Raw genomic sequence first — 16,433 nt, 5'->3', positions numbered from 1 at the left:
TATGATGGAGAAAATATACATGAAGTGGTTTTTTTCTTATTATGATTTCTTGGAGTGCCCCCCCTCTTGCCTTCTGTTACCTCCTTCTATGAAGCATCATAGCAACTCACAGGAATCACCCTTTCTTTGAGTTCTTCCTTATATTAAATATGTGTCTCTCTTATCTCAGAGAAGATTTTCTTGCTTTCACCATGACAACCTACTCTGAGGATATTTTCCTGAAATTTATAGCTAATTAGAATCTTTCTTGTCCTGTGATGCATGATACACTGAATATAGTTACCTTTTGTGTAACAGCAACCATTAACTTCATGTATTGACAGGTTTATTGCTCTCGGTGCTTCTCAAACTTTATCTTGCATACAGGCAGTCCGAAAAATACTAACACTGGTTTCTGTAGCCCCATGAGAATTAATTCAGGTCTGGAGTCATCAGACCTGAGAGTTTGTATATTTAATTAGCTCCTAGTGGATATAGGTGCTTTTGGGCCAGTGGAATACACTTTTGAGTTATACTGTGCCCTGCTAATTCTGGCCAATCCTGTTTTCTAAAACAGGAAGCTTTCCTTATCAATTTGAAGGGGAAGTGTAAAAGCTGTTACCATTGGCTATGAAATTTGGTTAGTGGTTTTCTGTATATAAAGGAAGTGTTGGTTTTTAACTCATGAGCTTTGCTTTCTTTCGTTCACTTTCTTTTGAATCTTTCCTAGTTCTTACAAAGGATTTTTTAAATGTTTCCTTTTACTGATGGTAAGTAATGCTATTTAGCTCATGTAGCATTTGCTTTGAGAATCATTCAGATTCTCCCCACCCTGAGTACATTACAATTAGGTAATTCTTATCTATGACAATTTGTCTTATAGCAAAATATTAGCAATCACCTTCAAATTGTTTTCAATTCCTGATAGCTGAAAACATTACATTTCATGCTCTTTGCATTTTCACTTAAGGGTTTTTAAAAGGGTACTACTGATTATCTAAGAATATTAGAAAATACAGATGTGAAATAGAGTATAATATTAAGAATTTGAATTAACCAGAGTTTACTAACAGAATTCTATGATTTAGATAATGTTTTAATTGCAAACTTAGAAACTAATCGACTTGAAATATGGTTATAAAAGTAATAGAATATAAGTTATAAAATAATAATAAAATCTCTTGTTTCTTATCTAGTTCTCACAGCAACCCTCCAAGTAAGCGGTTTTATATCTTTAGGAAGCATCCTGGAGCGTTCAGGTAACTAGTCAATCTTTTTCCATTCTCTGTTAATTGTAACTTTTGTCCAGCCTGATGCTTGAGTGCCTAGAAAATTAAATGGTGATTGCTTATTAGAATTTTATTCATTCTTTACTTTTAGATAAAAGGGGTATGGTAGTCTATTCTCTCATCAAACGTTCATTGATATTAGGCACTGAGATGAAAATTTCAGGTTGAAGTGATAATACAGCAGGTAGGGCACTTACCTTGCATGCAGCCAACCTGGCTTTAGTCCCCAGCACCACAGGAGTGATCCTCTGAGTACAGAGCCAGAAGCAAGCCCTAAACACAGCTGAGTGTTACCAAAACACTGAAAAAAAGATGAAAAATATTTGTTTTATGCATAAATAAGTTCCCCCAACAATAATTTAAATATTAAAAAGAGGTTTAAGATATAAAATGCCTACTATTTAGTTTGATCAATATATAGACTAATTATTTTTATTTTTACTTTTGAAATAAAAATGTACAATGCGCAACTTCTGTACCATAGAGGAAAAAATAACATTACAAAGTAATTGATAATTGATAATACAAACTAACTCAGATTCCTGAAAACATCTTTGTGGGATTTTGGGGGAGTGAGTGGGTAAGGAGTTAGACTATACCTGGGTGCTTCTTTGGGATTACTCCTGGCTTTGTGCTCAGATATCACTCCTAGTGGTACTTGAGACTAGTACTACTTTGACCCTGGGATCAAATCAGGGTCAGGCTACATGCAAGACAAGCACCTTAACTCCTGCACTGTCTCTCCAGCCCCTTACTTTAAGCATCCTATTTTCCACATTCTTCTGAATCCTTTGACTGTGTCTTCCCTAAACAAGTTACTTTGCTCATGTTGTCATTGCTGTTTGAAATTCTAGTGTCAAGATCTTTGTAGCGCCAGGCTAACTCATAGTCTGAGTTCTGCTGGGAGTGACCCCTAAGCACAGAGCCAGAAGTGGCTAGAGTATGGCCAAGTATAATCCTAAATCCCTCCCAATGCATGCACGCACACACACTCACACATTCGTCCCATAAAAAGTGGGGGGGACTTAAATTCAAGGGCCCAGTTTCAGTTCAGTTTATTTAGTTCTATCAGTCGGATATAAATCTGACCCTCTGTAAAAAGAAGTGATTAAATTATAGCACCTATCCTTTGGATTATTATAAAATTTAATCTAGACTGCTCAATCTAACCTGGATGCTGAAAGGAAGTAAAATGATATGAGTGATACACTGTCAGTAACAGTATTGCAAACCACTGTATTGCAACAGTATTGCAAAGGGGCAAGTGCCTGCCATAGTGGCAGGACACGGGTTGGAGGGAAACTGGGGACATTGATGGAGGGAGGTGGACACTGTTGAAGGGATTGGTTTTGGAACCTTGTAGGCCTGAAACTAAATCGTGAATAACTTTGTAACTTGGTAATTCACTGTGATGCAATAAATTTTAAATAAATTGCACAGTTTTCATAGAGTATTCAGTAAGTGGTTGATATCTTAAAATGTTTGAAATATTGACTGTTTTAAGGAAGAAGTTATCACTGTCACTGTCCTCCCATTGTTCATCGATTTGCTCGAGCGGGCCCAGTAATGTCTTCATTGTGAAATTTGTTATTACTGTGTTTGGCATATCGAACATGTCATGGGTAGCTTGCCAGGCTTTGCCATGCAGGCGAAATACTCTAGGTACCTTGCTGGGCTCTCCAAGAGGGGCAGAGGAATCGAACCCGGGTCGGCCGGGTTGGCTGCGTGCAAGGCAAATGCCCTACCCACTGTGCTATCGCTAAAGTCCAAGGAAGAAGTTAGAAATAATGTATGTTTTTCTTGCTGGAACCTTCACACCACATAGTCCCCCAAGTAGCCCACCTCAGAGAGACAACAGCTGGGAGGAATTTCAAGGGTGGGGCAGAAAGTATGAGGCTTAAGTTTTACGCCTAGTGGGGCTCAGAGATTGTTAGGGAACCATGGAGTGTCACATATTGAATCCAGGGCTCTAACATGTGTTACAGCACTTTGAGCTGTCTCTCCAGCCTGTGAAGCTCATGTGCCAGTGTGGCATGTAGGTATAAATAGACAACAGGCAACAGAAAATAAAGCTGCTAGGGAGGAATCAGTCTAAGTAAGGCATGCTACTGGTTTTTATTCCCCTAAGATAAAGTACCAGTTTCTACTTAAAATGAACTTTAGAATTTGTTAATAACAATAATACAGAATTTGTTAATAGCAATAATTACAGTATGTAATCAGGGAATGGTTTGGATCATCCCGGCAGTGCTCAGATCATACTCTTGGCTCTGCATTCAGGGATCACTCCTGGCAGACTCGGGGGTCCATATGGGGTGCCGGAGATCAAAACTAGAACAGCCACATACAAGGCAAACGACCCACCTGCTATACTATCACTCCAGCTCTTACATGATTTATTTTTATTTTTAGTTAATTTTTTATTTTGGCTTTTTGGGTCACACCGGGCGATGCCCAGGGGTGACTCCTGGTGGTGCTCAGGGGACTATATGGGATACTGGGGATCAAACCCAGGTCGACCACATGCAAGGCAAATACCCTACCTGCTGTACTATTGCGCCAGTCCCCATGATTTATTTTTAAAGCCTTACAGTTTCTTCTCTAGTTTTCTTATCACTTAAATAAGGTAGTAGGTTGTAGAGTCCACCAAAAGTACCTCTTTTTGTTTGCTCTTTCATTTGGGCGGCCACACGCAGTGGTGCTCAGGACTTGCTTTTGGCTCTGTGTTCAAGGATCACTTCTGGCAGGGCATGGAGCACCATCTGTGGTGCTGGGAATCAAACTCGGGTTAGCTACATGTAAGGCAAGTGCCCACCCATGTTACTATCTTTCCAACCCTCCTTTGCTCCTGCATCTACAATAACAATAGCGTACATATGAAAGAAATATGCTCTGCCACTGGTTTATATTCTTGGTTCCTCTGCCCTTTTATTCATGCTTTAACTTCCAACTGAGTAACCTCTGATAAGTAGTCTTTGAAGTCAGAACTCTCATTGCACTTACTACGAGTCTTGTATTACTTTAACTGCTGAAATGGTGCTTGAAAAAGATATGTCTGACAAAATTGGGGCGGGAAAGTCACAATACACTATAAGCAAATCAAAAGTTTTTACGTGGAAGATAAAATATTTTTCTTGGGGCTGGAGCCAATAGCACAGCGGGTAGGGCTGAGCACCTGAGCACCGCCAGGGATGATTCCTGAGCTCAGAGCCAGGAGTAACCCCTGTGCATTGCTGGGTGTCACCCAAAAAGCAAAAAAAATAAAATAAAATAAAATACTTTTCTTTGGGAGGCCAGAGTGATAGTACAGTGGGTAGGGCGCTTGTCTTGCATATGGCAAACGTGGGTTCAATCACTAGCAGCCCATGTGGTCTGAGAACCTCCAGGAGTGATCCCTGAGTGCAGAGCCAGGAGTAAAGCACCAAGCACCGCTGGGTGTGCCCACCGCCAAAAAGTTTATTTTCTGTCTTCTTTTTCCATAGGGCCATGACTCTGGTGTGCCTTAAATGTGATTTCCTAGCTCATTCTTCTTGTTTGGATCTCATGGCTAAACACTTAAGCCAGCGTAAAAATCACACCTGCCAAGTCATTGAGGAAAGAGGTATGTATATGAAATCATTTTACTTTACTGGTATTTTAGTGTTTCGATTAGTCTCAATCTTTGCTCTTACTATTAAATCGATAGTCTTACTCATTGTGTATGCTACTTTTTAATGGAAACTGCTTACAATTTCAGTTCGTCGTGGTATTTTCCATTTCTGAAGCCAGCTAAGAGTAAGTTTAATTTTTTAGTGCATTTTGGATGAATTTTAGCACTGTTGAATTTTTTTAATGAATTCTTAATACAAAAATAATAATTTTTTTTTCTGTTTTTAAAGATGCATTTGAAATAAGATTCCTGCTCTATGGAGCTCGTGCAACCTGGTGCAAGACAAGTTGGAATTAGTTCAAAGTCCTGAAGTGTTTTCTTACTCACATGCAGTTTCCTAAGTTGACGGTTCCTAAGTTCAGAGTTCTGAAGTGTTTCCTCAGAAGAAAGCAGTTAAAACAGTCAAGTTCACGACACTATCTCTCATTATTTAGCTCTTTAGGTCTCAGATGACACTAGATTCTTATTCCACCTTATCTTTGTGTCAGGTTACTGTATCTTAGTATATGAAGTGGACTCCAGAAAAAGCTTTCCTTGCTATGGCCTTTTCTCGCTTTGCTAAAATAATTGTGGTTTTCACTGCTGACTTGCCTTCAGAATATTGCATTCCAAAAAATATGGCTGTTTATCTTTTTCTCTGTGCGTTTTCTATATTGTACGTGTTTGGGTCATGTGATTGATTGATTGTCTTTTCCCCCATCCCTCGTCTGTTCTCAGAAGAAACGCAGAGTTTTCAAAAAAATGGTCAGGGTACTCCTGGCCAGTGTCCTCCTGGACACAGCTAATGCCTGTTTTCTCTTTCCAAGGAATGTGAATTATTTGACTGTGAGACTTCCTCTAGGTTGTGGCCTTAAGAAATCAGATTTTGGGGAGAGTCTCTTCATGACTGGCCTCCCATAAGGCTAATGCCAATTTGGCCAGAGATAACCTCAAGGCCCATCAAATTGAGCACAACTTTGCCCAGGGGGGCTTTGGTTATTGATCTCTAATGGGTTTATGGGTAGATACTGACTGAGAAAAGTTCTTCAACCTGTAAGTTGAAGTTTAATCTTTTTGACTGCTGCTTTTTAATCTTTCTAGCATGCATGCAGTCCAACTGGTTGTGTAGGGAACCAAGCTTACTTTTGTATTCTTGGAAAACAAGTTTTTAAAATTACAGTTCCAAAGCTACAGTTATTTGTACTGTTGTTTGAAGTTTTATCCAGTATTAACTTTAGGAGTTTTCAGCTATACTAGTAGTCAATTTTTTTAAGTTTGTTATCGTGTTTTTTTATGTTGATCTTCACCAAAATTATTGATGTCTGTTTTGTTACGTCCGTTTTATTTCTTCTCTTACAACTCTAAAGAATTTCTTAAAATTCTCTACAGATTTTATGTATCAGTAACTCCCCTTAATGCTCATAACATTGGATATTATTACATCCTCTATATTAAAATTACCAACTTTACCTTAGTAATTGAGTTCCAAAAACAGAGAATTGGCAGAACCTTCCCACACACCTTAAAAAGTTTTAAAGTTACATTTCTGTACATCTAATACATAATATCTCTTAGCCATTAATGTAGTTCCCTTGGATAAAGATAATATATTCACAAAATATTGGGACCAAAAAAAAGCACTTGTTTCTTGCCCATATATATATAGATGTATATTTTTTTTAATTTCGTGTTTGTTTATTTTGGTTACATTGAGTATAGATTTGCTGGACAGTTTCGATGTTATTTTTTTAATAAAAGTTGTTAAAGTGCTTCATGAATTATTTTCTAATAATTTTGTATAGAGCTGTATATTGTCTTTATTGATATCTGTGGTCTACCCTACTATTAATAATGGTTTCTCATCCACATATTCCAATACTACACCTATCACCAGCGTACCCACCTTCTCGCAAGGATCCCAACACCCTCCCTCAAGTCACCTCCAACTGAATTGTGTGGATCAGTATTCCTATTACGTTGCCTTTGGACCTTTGTCAATACCTTGCTGTGTACCTTTAAATACCACATATGAGAGATTATTCTGTGTCTATCGTTTTCATATCTATAAATTTTATCATAAAACTAGGAGCATGGATTTGCTTCCTACATGGAAACCTGGTTACTTAGCCTTAGAAACTTAAGAATGCCTCTTCATTATCTGTTGAGTATATCTTGCCATTTTGTTTCTGTTTGCAGTACCAAGGATTGAATTCAGGACCTCATACATGCAAGGCAAGCACTTTGTGCTAAACGACAGCCCCAGTTCCTAATTAGTTGAATTCTAAAGAATCTCATTGTGGTTCTTATTTTGGTCTTCAGGAGATAACCTAGTGCTGCTTCAGGTGTCACTGGAGAACCAGAGATCAGACCAGGGCTGCCACATGCAAAGCCTGCACTTAGCTCTTTGAACCGTCTCCCTGGTCCTCTGTTGTAAAAACTGAAGTCATTTAACTCAATCATGGATGAGATTTATCCCCCACTTCTTCACTTCAGAGCACAGCTAAAAAGTTGTTTGTGATTGGGTTTCAGTCATAAAGTATTGCAGCACCCATCCCTTCACCAGTTTCCCTCCCTGCCCCCAGCCAGCCTGTCTGGCAGACACGTCCACCCCCCTTGCTCATTCACTTTCTCCTTTTGATTTGTACTACAGGTACTGAAAGGTTATCATGTTTGTCCCTTCAACAATTTTCAGCACTTGGTTCTTACCCAGAGTAATCACACACAGTTGAACCACCATCTATGTTCATTGTAGCACAATTAACAGGAGGCAGAATCTGAAAGCAACCGAAGTACCCAGGAACAGACGATTAGATAAAGAAACTATGGTACATATACACGATGAAATACTATGCATCCACTAAGACAAATGAAGTCATAAAATGTGCTTATAAATGGATGGATATTGAGAGTATCTCCCTGAGTAAAATGAATCAGAGAGAGGGATAGACAGAATGATTGCACCCATTTGTGGCATAAAAATAAACAATACTTTCAGTAATAGAGTTTTAAGCATATATTGTTCCTAGTCTGCACCACCACCAGTGTTAGTGTCCTTTCACCAATGCCATAGGTCCCATAACCCTTTAGAAATTGATTTTAAACTAACAAAACTCAAACTGTGATATAGACTGAGTTTTAAAGGTTTGGGCAGATTTTTTCTTGTTTTAACATAGGTTCTTTTTTAATTGGGTCGTTTCCCAAGCAGTGTTCGGGGGCCCAGGTGCCACTCCCAGTGGTTGTCTGATCTACTCACTGTGCAAGTAGAATGGTTCAAAGCTTGCTGGGGCCCACCAGGACATGCCTAGCCATGCTCACAGGACCATCAGGTGCTGCAGATTGAACTTGGAACCCAATACATGTGAAACATTGTAAGCTACTGAATTATATGCCCCAGCATGCAGTAATTTTTATAGTATTAGGTTTATAGTACTCACCAAGTCCTGTGTCCTATAGCATCATCATCATCATTATTATTATTATTATTATTACTGTGTCACACCCGGCAATGCACAGGGGTTACTCCTGTCTCATACACTCAGGAATTACTCCTGGAGGTGTTTGGGGGGCCATATGGGACGCTGGGAATCGAACCTGTGTCGGCCGCATGCACGGCAAATGCCCTACCCGTATAGTGTTATTTTAAAATGTTAAAAAAAAATTGCTCGAGCAGGCCCAGTAACATCTCCATTTTGAGACTTGTTACTGTGTTTGGCATATTGAATACATCATGGGTAGCTTGTCAGGCTTTGCCGTGCGGGAAAGATACTCTTCAGTAGCTTGCCAGGCTCTCTGAGAGGGGCGGAGGAATCAAACCTGGCTCTGTCGGGGCTGGCTGCGCACAAGGCAAACGCCCTATCACTGTGCTTGAGATTTGGGCCACACCCAGTGGTACTTGACGTTTATTTACTCCTGGATCTGCACTAAGGAATTAGTCCTGCCTCTGCTGAGGGACCGTATGTGGTGCCAGGAATCAAACCTGGGTTGGCCATGTTCAAGGCAAGTGCCCTACCTGCTATACTGTGAGTCAGACCTTTAAAACATTTTACACGGAACTGAGCTTGCTTAATATAGACAGTTGAGGACTTTTCCCACTCGGGCGAAGGTAGGTAGTCTACAGCCTGCAGTACTCAGAGCTTAATCCAGCTGGTCCTATGGGGACCGTATTAAGTGGATCATATGCAGTGCCTGGCAGAATCTACCTGTGCCCAAAGTGCCTTACTTAATTCCTGTATTATCTCTCCAGCCTTAGGTAGTTTTAATTTGTGCTAATAGGCTTTAACTTGACAGTCTAATCCTTTTACCTTCATGCCACTATAAATAGTTCTTTGACCTGATTCAGAAATAGCCATCTCAGAGACAGAGTTAGCTCAATTAGCTAAGAATGAAAATGTTTTGGTGACCTCCAAACACTTAGGTATAATCCCTAAATTCTGCTGAGTGTAGGACTCTTCCCCCTTCAAATAAATAGTTGTCTCACAGAGTTTTGCTTTTTTTGTAGGCCCACGATTTACCAAACTTAACAGTAGAGTTTCAGGGGCACAGTGTTCTAACTCAAACCCCACCACTGGTGTCTGTATTTCTCCATCAATGATCCCAAGTTCCCCCAACACAACCCACTCCCCAACCTGTGGCAAACACATCTTTAGGTTAATTGTCATTTGGGTCCCACGCTCACAGTTGTTTGGGTTCATTTGTGCTTTTGGGTTACAGTTAAAAGGTATAATTGTCTTGGTTTCAGTCCACTGCCGCTAGAAAAAAATCCTATCTAAATGACAGAAATTTTGTTTCTTGCTCCTTTTAGTCACACTTTGGCAAAACACCTCTTTGGACCTTCCTTTTTTGTTTCGTGATAGTTTTCGTAGCTGGGGCGGCGGGGGTTTGAGAGGTCACACCTCATGCTGTCCTACACTAGTCCCATCTCCATGCCCATGGGTCACTCCCTGGTAGTGCTCAGGGGACCATGCAGGGCCAGAGATCAAATCTTCATGCAAAGCATGTGTTTAGCACATTCAGCTAACTCTCTGACCCTGCACTTTGTTTAAATGGTCATCAAATACTATTGAGCACTTAATATATAGTCACCAAGACTTACATGCAAGAAAGACAAGCTGAAATATCTGCCCTTGTGGAGCTTGGATTTCAGTGGGGGAAGATAGACGATAGAAAATAAATCAGTAGGGTTCTGGAGCAATAGTATAGCGAGTAGCGTGTTTGCCTGGCACACAACTGACCCAGGTTTGATCCCTGGCATCCCATGTTATCCCTTGAGCCCACCAGGAGGAGCACAGAGCCAGGAGTAAGCCCTGAGCACACTGGGTATGGCCAAAAATAAATAAAAATTACAATTATAGGGGCCAAGGAAGGAGTACAGTATACAAGGTGCCTGCTATGCATGCAGCCAATGTGGGTTTGGTCTCCGGCATCCGATATGGTCCCCTGAGTTCCATCAGTAGTGATTCCTGAGTGCAGAGCCAGGAGTAAACCCTGCCAGGTGTGCCCCCGCCTTACTAATAAAATAAATCCATACGTTAGGTTCAGATTACTACTGGAGAGAAAAAGGAGACTTAGTGGAGTTTCAGAGCTAGTCATTAAAAATTTATAGTCCAGTCTGAGGGCTGGAGAGTTTGTATGGGTCTTAATTAAGGTGCTTGTCTTGCATGCAGCTGGCTCAAGTTTCGATCCCTGGTACTGCCAGGAGTTAAGCCATAATCACCACTTGGTATAGACCCAAAAAAGAAAATAAAATGAGACAAAATTCAGTAATCAGTGCCTACCTTTCATGTGTGAGGCCCTTGGGTTTGATTCCTGGCACCACAAAATAGTAAGATTTGGTAGGGTAGGCCTCTGTGAAGCAATGAGAGTGGAGGAATATCTGATGGGAATTAGGAAGGGAATATCTTGTGACCTATGAGAATAGCACACCAGGAAGAGGAAAGACACAGGATTGGTGGTTGCCAGTGGTTGAGGGGAGGAAGAAAGGCTCAACTGCTTAATTGAGTATAGGGTTTTTCTCAGGATAATGAAAATGTTTAGGAACTAGATGGTAGCTATCAGGCATTGTGAATGTAAACAGGATGTGGCTCAATGTTAGAGCATATGCCTTGCAGGTGGGTTTGATTCCAGCAGCACAAAAAGTACAGTAAAATACAGTATTAAAATATCAGTGAATTCAATTTAGATAGTTAATTTTATGGTATGTGAATCTTACCTCTGCCTTACCGAGAGAGAGAGAGAGAGAGAGAGAGAGAGTACTATGAGGAAAGTAGGAATATGAAGGAAAGCTTCTTCAACTGATAAAAATCAAGAGCTAGCATCTAACATGGGGCCAGTGCAGTAGCACACCAGGTAGGGGTTTGCCATACACGCTGCCAGCCTGGGTTTGATCCCTGGCATCCCATATAGTAGTCCCCTGAGCTCTGACAGAATTGGTCTCTGAGTGCAGAGCCAGAAGTCTGCCCTAAGCACCACTGGGTAGGACCCCAAAACAAAAAAATCTAAAGACAACATCATAAAGACTGGAAGGAAACAAAGAACCCTTAAAAGAGAATCATACCTGACTCAAGAACAGCTTTGCGGCTGGAGTGATAGCACAGCTGGTAGGGTGTTTGCCTTGCACGTGGCTGACCCAGGTTCGATTCCCAGCATCCCATAGGGTCCCCTGATCACCGCCAGGAGTAATTCGTGAGTACAGAGCCAGGAGGAACCCCTGTACATCGCCGGGTGTGACCCAAAAAGAAAAAAAAAGAATAGCATTAAAATTAGCATTAATTTAATGCAAACAGCATTAACCCCCACCCCCAAAGAAAACCCTAATGGCCTTGTAGGCAGGAGAAACAATACAGGGCTTAAAGTGCTTACCAACCCTTGCTTGATCCTCAGCCTAAGCACTGCTGGAAGTGACCCCCCCCAAGTATACCCCCAAACACCCCTGGATAAACAAAAAATATTAATGTTTCAATGGAGGTGGGCCAGGGGAGACTGGGAATAGAGCCTGAGTGGGAGGTGATGTAGGCCACTCCCTGAGAAGAGTGATTCCTGAGTGCAAAGCAAGAAGTAAGTCCTGAGCACTACTAGGTGTGATTTAAAAAGCCAAAAACTCGGTTTGCAGTATTTACTGAGGGTTATAGACGTCAGTCGCAATGCTTGCTCAGAATCATTTGCTTGTGATGCTCTCAACACTGGTTGTAGCGCTTAAGAGAGATAGCTGTGGTACTCACACATGTGTTCTCCAGGGGTCACATTCCTCCCACATCCATAATTGCAGTGCCTGCACATCTTGGTTTGTGCACCAGAGTCCGCACACTCTGTTGCAGCTCTAGGGAGCCCAGACAGCAGAGGCTCATGCAGATGACACCAGGAATCAAACTCATAGCTTCATGTTTGCAACACAGCCACCTTTATCCACTAAGCTATTCCTCTAAGTCCCTATTATTATTTTTACATAGGTCTTAGGCGGGGCTGTTAGGCGGGGCTGGAGCGATAGCACAATGGGTAGGGCATTTGCCTTGCATGTGGCCAAACCGGGTTCGATTCTTCTGCCCCTCTCGGAGAGCCCAGCAAGCTACCGAGAGTATCTCACCCGCAGGGAAAAGCCTGGAAAGCTACCCATGATGTATTCGATATGCCAAACACAGTAACAACATGTCTCACAATTTGTTGTGAGACATTATTGGTGCCCACTAGAGCAAATCAATGAACAACAGGAGGACAGTACAGTGCAGTTCAGGTCTTAGGGGACTCCCAAAAGGTGATCAGGAGTCATTCTTGGTGATATTTGGCCAAGCAGGATAGTGATTCAATACAAGGGCTTGAAAATGCAGTGCCGTTTGAACCAGTGCTGGAGAATCTCCCAGGCTGCCCCCATGGTGTTCAAGGGCGCACAAGGCCAAACCCAGCAATATGCAAGAGGACATATGGCTCCAGAGATAAAACCCAGGTACTATCTTCCTAGTCCCCTATTATTATCTTTCAAGAAATGTCTTACTCTGTCAAGTTGATTTCCTGCTTCAACAGCTTCAAGAAGTCTCTTTTGACCCTGAGGTTACCAGTTTTTTTCAAAATGTGGTCACCATAAAATTACAAAGTTATTCATGTTTGGATTTCAGGCATAAGATGTTTCAACACCAATCCCTTCACCAGTGTCCACTTCCTTCCACCAGTTCCCCCCACCATTTGCTTCCCACCCTGCTTTGACGAGAGGCAATTTTTTTTGCTTTTTGGGTCACACCCAGCATTGCACAGGGGTTACTCCTGGCTCATGCACTAAGGAATTACTCCTGGCAGTGCTTGGGGACCATATGCGATGCTGGGACTCGAACCCAAGTCGGCCGCGTGCAAGGCAAACGCCCTACCCACTGTGCTATCGCTCCAGCCCCCAGAGACACTTTAAAAATATATATGTTTTGCAATGTCATTTGCAGTACTGTTGTTGATAGGGTTTCATACAGAACACTTTACCATTTTTTAGCAACACCCTCCTCCCAATCGAATGCTTCCTTTCATCATAGGTGTTGCCCCCCTGTCCTATTCCCCAGATCCTTGAAAAGGTATGTTTTTTGCTGAATATCAGTATTCATGTTCTTTGTTTCCATTGCCATTGGGTATTCCTTCTTCCACCATTATGTTTATTCATATACTGCATAGGAGAGAGATCATTCAGTGTCTCTTTCCCTCTGACTAACTTCATTCAGCTTGAAACTCTCCAGAACCCTCCACGTAGCAGCAGATTTCATGATTTATCATTTTAATGGCCAAGTAATATTCCATTGTGTATATACCATAGTTTCTTTGTCCAGTCATCCATTCTTTGACACTTTGGTTGTGTCCAGATTTTGATGATTGTGTATATTGCTGCAAGGAACATGGGGGTACAGATATCTTTTCTCCATTTATTTTGCCCAATTTGGGGGGTTTTATTTTTATCTTTTTATATTGTGTATTGAATGTCTGTGACATAGGCCATTACACAGCTGTTCATGATGGGGTTTCAGTCATATAATAATTCAACACCCATTCCTATACCAGTGTACGTTTCGCATCACCAATGTCCCCCATTTGACTCCCTCCATGCCCCACCCCACCCCCCAGCCTGCCTCTATGGCAGGCACTTTTCTCCTTTCTCTCTTTCCTTTTGTGCATTATGGTTTGAAATACAGAGTTCATCGTGTTTGTTCAGGGCATTTAGTATTTTTAGAGGAAAGTTAAGGCTGGAGTAGCTTTTAACTGGGTGCAGGCTTTGGGGTGTGGATGTGACTCCCAAGGACTCCAGAAGTACAGGAAGGTGGGTGGAGGTAGCCATCACCATCCTAAGTTGCCTGGAGATTTCAGTCACAAAACGTGCATACCAGAATTTTCAGCAATTTATATCTTGGTGAGGTCCATCCCTAGACAATGGAGTCGGCTATGGGGTGTGGCGGTGATTTTGGATTGTGGAAGCAAGCAGCTGCCAGGGGCTTTGCTTGGATGGGCACCAGGCTGACCTGCCCTCCTTCAATTTACCCTTGTGTGGATCTAAGATTAACTGCGGTTTTTGATCTCTTTCGAGATTTATTTACGGTCTCTGAAGCAAGGCCGATAAATGAACTTGTATCACTGAGCCGGAGTTGGTTTGTAGGAGTGACTCCCACATACCTAACTTTTGGCTGTTTAATTTCTTGAGAAATTTGGTTCCGAGTTATTAGGGTATGGCCAGAGACACAGTGGCAATTTTGGGGTACCAAGAAGCCTGAAGGCACCATCAGGCTGCTGATGCACTTGTCCCGCAGGTACAGGTTGACCTGCTGGCAGAATCGCACCTCCTATTTTCTCCATTTTGTTTTTGAACCCTTAGAGTATATTCTAAAAAGTGTGATTGCTGGGTCAAATGGAAGGTCAATTCCTAGTTTTTAGTAATGTCTGTATTGTTTTCCAGAAAGTCTTGGCCAGTTAACCTCCAAACAGGGAACGAAAAGAACCATTCTCCCCGTATCCAAGCCAGCACTGTCCTTTTTGGTGTGTGCCAAGCTCTATGCCATGAGATGATATCTCACTGTTACTTTGATTTGCATTTCCCTGATAAATAGTGATGCAGAACATTTTTTTCATATGCCTTTTGGCCATTTGTATTTCTTTGCAGAAATTTCTTTTCCTCTCTTCTCCCCGTTTATTGGGGTTTTTTTTTTCTTGTAAAGTTCCACCTGTGCCTTATATATCTTTGATATTAACCCCTAATCAGATGCGTGTTGTGAAGATTGCCAGTCTTGATACCCAGCTCAACAGTAAATTCTGTGTACTTTCAAGGGGCAGAGTGGTAGAATGGCTAAGAATCCAGACTATGACAGACTGCCTACATCATCCCTGCTCTGTGAATGACTCTGCATCTCAGTTTATTCACTTGTAAAATGCAAAAGCCAGCCCCTAGTTGATAGGGTTGAGGGGATGAAAAGAGTTAATACATGGAAAGAACACTTAGACACATTGATTGGCATAAGGGAGTGTTGTCATTTTTACTACCACTAGTATTGCAACCCTTTCGTGTTTTTATTATTATTATTATTATTATTATTATTATTATTTTGCTTTTTGGGTCACATCCGGCGATGCACAGGAGTTACTCCTGGTTCATGCACTCAGGAATTACTCCTGGCGGTGCTTGGGGGACCATATGGGATGCTGGGAATCGAACCTAGGTCGGCTGCGTGCAAGGCAAACGCCCTACCCGCTGTGCTATTGCTCCAGCCCCTCGAGTTTTATTTTTGTCTTCATTTTCTTCAGCTAGAATGGCCCTAATTTTCACCTAATTTTATTTAAATAAAAGCTTTTAAGCTGTGACTGGAGAGGAGTACAATATGTAGGGCACTTGCCTTGCACGCAGCGGACTCGGGTTCAATCCTTGGCATCCCATCCTATATGGTCCCCTGAGCACCACCAGAATAATTGTGGGTGCAGATCTAGGAGTAACCCCTGAGCATCACCAGCTGTGCCCACCAAAACAGAATACTTTTTAAAAACCCTTTTAACAGGGCCTGGAGTGATAGTACAATGGGTAGGGCACTTACCTTTTACACAAACGACCTGAGTTTGATCCCAGCATCCCATATGGTCCCCTGAACAACATCGGGAGCGATTCCTGAGTGCAGAGCCAGACAGAAGTAAACCCTGACCATCACCCAGTGTTACACCCCCCCTGCAAAAAATAATTAAAACCTTTTAGTAATGCATTTTTTAAAGTTTATTTATGGTGGTGGGGGCAGGTGTATGTTTCCAGTGGTGCTTAGAAGCTGTCCTAACATGATACCTCCGTGGTGCCCATATGCAGTGCTCAGGATTAAACTGGGGTTCGCAGCGTGCAAGGAAATTGCCTTGACCTCTACATTATCTCATTGGCCCCTTTGCCCTGTTTTTCATTCCCATCTTCCGACACCACTTGCACCATCATTCTGTGACCTTTTTCCTAACCTAGTGCCTTTTTTGTTTATTTGCTTTGTTTTTGGGCAACACCCAGAAGTACTTAGGAGTTACTACTGGCTCTGCACTCAAAAATTACTCCTGGGGGCCGG

General features: G+C 41.8%; 1 protein-coding gene across 1 annotated transcript in view; it reads left to right on the top strand.

The window, feature by feature from the left end:
• ZNF280C (zinc finger protein 280C) overlaps nt 1-6,674 on the top strand; it is a 55,909-nt gene extending 49,235 nt beyond the window's left edge. Inside the window, exons 15-18 of the mRNA XM_056107744.1 lie at nt 1,176-1,238; nt 4,751-4,869; nt 5,005-5,042; nt 5,147-6,674. Of these exons, the coding sequence (XP_055963719.1) occupies nt 1,176-1,238; nt 4,751-4,869; nt 5,005-5,030 (208 nt within the window). The 3' untranslated portion in view covers nt 5,031-5,042; nt 5,147-6,674. The remainder of the gene's footprint in view (nt 1-1,175; nt 1,239-4,750; nt 4,870-5,004; nt 5,043-5,146) is intronic.
• Nucleotides 6,675-16,433: the final 9,759 nt, after the last annotated feature.

Source organism: Sorex fumeus, unplaced genomic scaffold (genome assembly GCF_029834395.1).
Source record: "Sorex fumeus unplaced genomic scaffold, SorFum_2.1 ptg000171l, whole genome shotgun sequence".
Classification (NCBI taxonomy): Eukaryota; Metazoa; Chordata; class Mammalia; order Eulipotyphla; family Soricidae; genus Sorex; species Sorex fumeus.
Note: the sequence above shows the minus strand (reverse complement) of the source record. Positions and strands in the feature narration are given on the sequence as shown.